General features: G+C 40.5%; 1 protein-coding gene across 3 annotated transcripts in view; it reads right to left on the reverse strand.

Moving 5' to 3' along the window:
• Window positions 1-4262, reverse strand: part of LOC144955886 (AP-1 complex subunit sigma-2-like) — an 83120-nt gene extending 78858 nt beyond the window's left edge. The window contains exon 1 of one of the 3 annotated variants that reach the window (XM_078886142.1): window positions 4104-4232. In XM_078886142.1, coding sequence (XP_078742268.1) covers window positions 4104-4106 — 3 coding nt within the window. In that variant the 5' untranslated portion in view covers window positions 4107-4232. Of the gene's footprint in view, window positions 1-4103 lie in introns of all 3 variants that reach the window. The other 2 variants (XM_078886144.1, XM_078886145.1) reach the window with 2 other exon arrangements.
• Window positions 4263-6000: the final 1738 nt, after the last annotated feature.

A 6000-nucleotide genomic window follows, 5' to 3' on the forward strand; every position in this document is an offset into this window, starting at 1 on the left:
TTCTGTAGCCAAGTTCATCAAATACAATTCTATGGGCAGAAGTTTCCGAAATTTCAAGACTGCTTGCGATTTCATGAAGTTTCAACCTCCTGTCTTGCCGAATAAGCTCATCAACTCGCTTCACATTGTCTTCTGACGTCGCAGTTATCGAACGCCCTCTCCCTTCCCTGTCTGTCAAGTCGGAATGGCCGGCTTCAAACAAATTACACCAGTGATAGACGTGTACAGCTTATAACATGCTCACCATATACACTCTGAAATTCTTTATGAATTTCGGTAGGATTCAGACTTTTGGCGTTCAAAAAACGTATGACAGCTCTGATTTCCTCCTTTGACCAAGTTTCAAGGTGGGCCGCCATCTTTAAAATCGTCTAGAAATTCATTGTGCAAAATGATGCACTTCATAATTTCTAGGAATATCCGTAAGGAAATAAGAAATATCATGTCGTTTACAGAATTAAAAAATCTCCACTGTTTGCTGAGCAATGGGCATTTTTCGGTTATTTCTGAAAGAGCCCTCGTAATTAGACCGGTGGGGGGTAGATATTTTCGTTGGAGCAGAAAAAAAGTGAGTATTATTTCTTGTATTGTTAGAGAGGACTAGGGTCCAAAACAACAGTCAAGGTGCTTGAATGAAAGGAAAAGGGCCTTTTTTATCCGCCGCCGCCACCACCACCGTGAGAGTGTGTGTGGGGGTGGTGGTGCATGAAGACGAAAGGGAGACGTGTCGCTTTGTGACCTTGAGCATGTCAAGGATGCTCGCAGATGTTCTTAACCCCTTAACAGCGAAGCTAATTTTTTGCTTTCAGATAATAGTTTGCTTTTATCTTTATCATTGTTAACGGGGAATACAGCGTTTCCAAGAGAGCAGTCAGACTATCGCAACTCGGACTTCAATTGTCTATAATCGTTTTGCCGTTACTTGTCTCTTGATGATAGAAGATTTGGTGTTAGGTCAAAGATCGAATTTTGCCTCTAAAAGGTTGCATTGCAACTGGGTTTGCTCTCCACCCCCACCCCCACTCCGCCACCCTATTTCTTCTTTTTTTTTTTCAACTTAGTATTGTTGATTGCTATTTCCTTTTTTATGATTAACAAGTGCCGTAGGAGTCTCACAGGATGCAGGAGTACTGAAATTTAACCCTTTGCCAGTGACACTGATTTTTTGTTTTCAAATATTAGTCTCCATTTAAATCATTTATTTTTAATGCAGAAAAAAAAAAAAAAGGTTCCACCAGAAGAGCGGTAAGAATAATTGATAAAAAGCGCTTTGAGCACGCTGGGTGGATATTGCGCTTTATAAAAGCTCAAGTTTTCAAATTGTATTACTGTTGTTTGTCTTTTGAGAAACGGTAAGATTATATTTTAGGTCCAAATAAGATTGAAATTCGTCTTAGAAAGGTTAAGTTGTTTTTTCAAATGCGGCTACCCTGCTTCAATTGAACTAGAATTGCAAAGCTTGTCTTTTGATGATAACATTAAGACTAAGATCTGGAGTTTGGGGAGTGTAAGATGGAATCTCGCCATTAATGGTTAAAATTGTTTTGATTAAAAACAACACACGCACACACGAGCGCGCGCTCATGACAGCGAGGACCATCCATTGCTTGTGCTGCAACAGTCACCCAGACACCTGTCTGGGGATAACGAAAAGGCTGGGCTTTCATTATCCCCAGACACCTGTCTTTTGATGAAAGAGGATTTGGTGTTAGGTCAAAGATCGAATTTCGCCGCTAACGGTTGCATTGCTACTAGGTTTGCTCTCTTCCCCCCCCCCCCCCCACCTCCTTTTTTTTTTTCACCTTAGTATTGTTGGTTGCTATTTCCTGTTTTATGATTAGCAAGTGCCGTAGGAGTCTCACAGGATGCAGGAGTACTGCAATTAACCCTTTGCCAGTGACACAGATCTTTTTTGTTTTCAAATAATAGTCTCCATTTTCTATTATTTTTTAACGCAGAAAAAAACAAAACGTTTCCACCATAAGAGCAGTAAGAATATTGATAAAAAGCGCTTTGAGCACGTTGGGTGGATATTGCCCTATATAAAAGCTCAAGTTTTTAAATTGTAATTTGTTTTTTGTCTTATGATGAAAACGGTAAGATTTTATTTTTGGTCCAAGTAAGATTGATATTCGCCTTTAAAAGGTTAAGTTGTTTTGTTTTTTCAGTTTTTTTGTTTTGTTTTTCAAATGCGGATACGCTGCTTCTTCCTTTTTTTCCTCAATTGGCAAGCAATCGCTGTACTTACCCACATGGCTTGCACACACAAAAGGATACATCTAGGTCACAAAACCTTACATCCAGCTCACAAAATCAGACAACTAGGTCACACATCAAGACATCTCTGTTTCGTTTGTTCCAAGATAGCAAAACAAACCAGACGTCTTGAGTTCGAAAGAGCTTTCCATAAAATATTTGGTATTTGCAAGACCCCCAGAAACCAATTCCCTATACAGCTCTTGTGCATGGTTACTTATGACCTTGATTTATTTCTTACCCACCCCCAAAATCCCACTTATTGTGTGTTATAGGCAGAACATAATAAATAGCTAGGCTGCCACATGCGTGACTAAATTGGCCAAAGAGAGAATCTATACTTTGGCATTAGACACCCATTACCTGATGTCTTGGTTTTTAATCCTAGCCTAGTGAGAGAGAAAAAACAAAACAATCATACATGTATCTGCAAACAACAGAACGTTTTCATTTTACATTGAGATGGGAAGGGGAAGGGATAACACTATGATAAGAGAGAGAGAGAGAGAGAGAGAGAGAGAGAGAGAGAGAGAGAGAGAGAGAGAGAGAGAGAGAGAGAGAGAGAGAGAGAGAGAGAGAGAGAGATGGGCGGGGGGATGGGGGATATAAGGGGAATGGGAAAAGATGAAAGAAACAATGGGTTGCCTGATGACGTGGATCAAAGGATTGTTACAGCGGTGTTCACGGAGTGTGCTTCGTGAAATTTTAACCTTTTACAGTGACACTGATTTTTTTCTCCAGATTGCTTATGCAGAATAAATCGTTCCACCAAGAGAGCAGTAGTAAGAGTATATTTCGACTCGGGCTTCAATTAAACTATAAATCGCAAAGCTTGTCTTTTAATGATAACATTAAGACTAAGATCTGGAGTTTGGGGAGTGTAAGATGGAATCTCGCCATTAATGGTTAAAATTGTTTTGATTTTTTTAAAAATAACTCACACACACACACGAGCGCGCACGGTCATGACAGCGAGGACCATCACTGACAGAATGTTGCAACGGTAAACCGGTTTACGTGTACGTAGATCCTCAGGCTAGATGCCCCGTTACCGTGTACGTAAGCACTCCCAAAAAAAAAAATTTAAAAAAGAGAGACACACATACATACATACACACACACACACACACACACAGTCTCGCATCCTCTACGAAGTAATTTTGCGCACCAATTTTTACTGCACTTATGCACCAAATTGCATAGCTATCTAGGGACACTTTTTTCAGTATCTTTTTCTCAATAAACTTTTTTAAAAACCTTTGTTTTGTTTGCACGGCACCAGACGTAGGTAACAGACGTAAACCCACACGATTTCGCGAGGAATGAATCATGCAAATTCAAACACAACTTTTGAAATTCATCAAGGATTGTCTAGTACCGACGTACCGAATGTTTTTTGATAGAAAACAAATGCATCTTCAAATCTAAACTGCTTTTGACGGTAAGCGGTAAGTTTTTTATTTATTTTTCTGTCCAAACGAATGATTGGTCCTGGTAAGGAAGCTAATGGTAACCCCGGCGCAGACTAGTAGGTACCGAATGTTTTTTGATAGAAAACAAATGAAATGCATCTTTAAATCTAAACTGCTTTTGACGGTAAGCGGTAAGTTTTTTTTATTTTTCTGTCCAACTGAATGATTGTACAAGTTAAAGAAGCTACGTATTGGTACCACCGGCGCAGCTCTCTAGTTCCACCGGCCCACCTCTCTGTCTCTATCTACCCCTGATGACTGGTGATGACTATTGACTAATGAACGACAATGAGAGTGAGAGGCATAAAATTAAACAAATTGCTGATTCGTCTCGATTATAACTCAATTCTCCGCTGTGTTTATTTATGAGATTACCATTTGGAAAACCTTGTGAACAATTACAGGCAACAAAAGATTGACGAAGATTAACTTAAACAGTTCTCGGTAAAAGTAAAAATATTGTAGGTGTCAACATGAATAATGAGACATTCCGGAAGTTTTCGTTCCCGAATGTAAAAGGCAAAAAGGTGGTTTGGAGTTTAATTCTATGTTTGGATTAGAAAGCTCTTATTCGGACAGCGAAAAAGATATTCGTATTTTTATTTATTTATTTATTTATTTATTTATTTATTTATTTATTTATTTATTTATCTATTTATTTATTATACCACCTCATTCATTTCAAGATTTTATGACGGCGTCGTAAATGGATGTGGTGGGTGGCAGTGGGTTGAAGAAGATTTGTCGCTACCACCCTGGAGTTAGACAACGGTGAACCGATCCGGTATGTTGCTTTGGTTGGGTCTGTTTTTCGTGATTATATTATAATGTCCTTTCAATGGGCTTAAATAACTCGGTGGTGCCCATGTCCTCTCAGAGTTGGGACTCTACCACAATTGAAATCTTATGAGGCTTGTCTTCATACGTCAGGGATAGCCCAGTTTGTCACAGGCCTAGTGTGTCACAGACCCAGTTTGTCACAGACCCAGTTTGTCACAGAAGAAGAAGAAGAAGAAGAAGAAGAAGAAGAAGAAGAAGAAGAAGAAGAAGAAGAAGAAGAAGAAGAAGAAGAAGAAGAAGAAGACACCACCACCACCACCAGCCTCACCACAACTCTACCACAATGAAATCTTATGAGCTTGTCTTCATACGTCAGGGATAGCCAGTTGTCACAGGCCTAGTGTGTCCAGCCCCGTCCAGACCCAGTTTGTCACAGCAGGAGAAGACCAGTTGTAAAAGAAGTGAAGAAGAAGAAGAAGAAGAAGAAGAAGAAGAAAAAAGAAGAAGAAGAAGAGAGAAGAAGAAGAAGACACCACCACCACCACACAGCCTCACCACAACTCTACCACAATTGAAATCTTATGAGGCTTGTCTTCATACGTCAGGATAGCCCAGTTTGTCACAGGCCTAGTGTGTCACAGACCCAGTTTGTCACAGACCCAGTTTGTCCAGAAGAAGAAGAAAGAAGAAGAAGAAGAAGAAGAAGAAGAAGAAGAAGAAGAAGAAGAAGAAGAAGAAGAAGAAGAAGAAGAAGACACCACCACCACAGCAGCCTCACCATAACCACCACCACCACCACCACCACCACCACCACCATAATGTTTGTCCTAGACTCAGTCCTAGACACCAGCTCCAGATCAGCCAAAGCAGAACCTCGATGATGTCTTTGCCTTCCTTTGTTAGACTGTAATTCTGATGAACAAAAGCATGTGCAATTATTTAAGTTTTACGTTGTCCTGTGTATTTCGAAATTAAGATACCAGATTATCACTGGCGGTCGGTCTATTGAGCGAAGTTGTTTTGTGCCGCTCTATATTTTTCAAATTTAGCAGATACTGCTTTTCGCCTCAGGTTTTGCCCATGCTGCTTTTCGTTAACACTCGCGCATCTCTCCTCGAGCCGTGATAGATACACACTATACGAAGGTTGTGCATTGTGCATCATCACAGACGGCTCTCTTTTCCTTGTTGCCCCACGTGAGGCGAGATGACGTGCGACAATGAGCTGAGGGTGGGGTATGGGGGCTACCATGAGCCAAAAAGTCAACAGGCCGCCCAAGTATTATATATAAAAGACTGTTTTCTTCTGTTTTAAAACTTCGGTTATCCACCTCCCCCCCCCCCCCCCCCCCCCCCCCCCCCCACAAACAACTGATACTCTTTACTGCTAAAATTACTAGTTCAGGCCGGCATATTTAGTTTTGCACACCTTGAGGCCTGACTTGGGAGAAATCAAAACCATATTATCAGTTTTATCATTGGAAGAACAGGTT

The sequence above is a fragment of the Berghia stephanieae genome, chromosome 10 (genome assembly GCF_034508935.2).
Source record: "Berghia stephanieae isolate SIO BIC M18660-M18661 chromosome 10, UCSD_Bste_1.3, whole genome shotgun sequence".
Taxonomy (NCBI): Eukaryota; Metazoa; Mollusca; class Gastropoda; order Nudibranchia; family Aeolidiidae; genus Berghia; species Berghia stephanieae.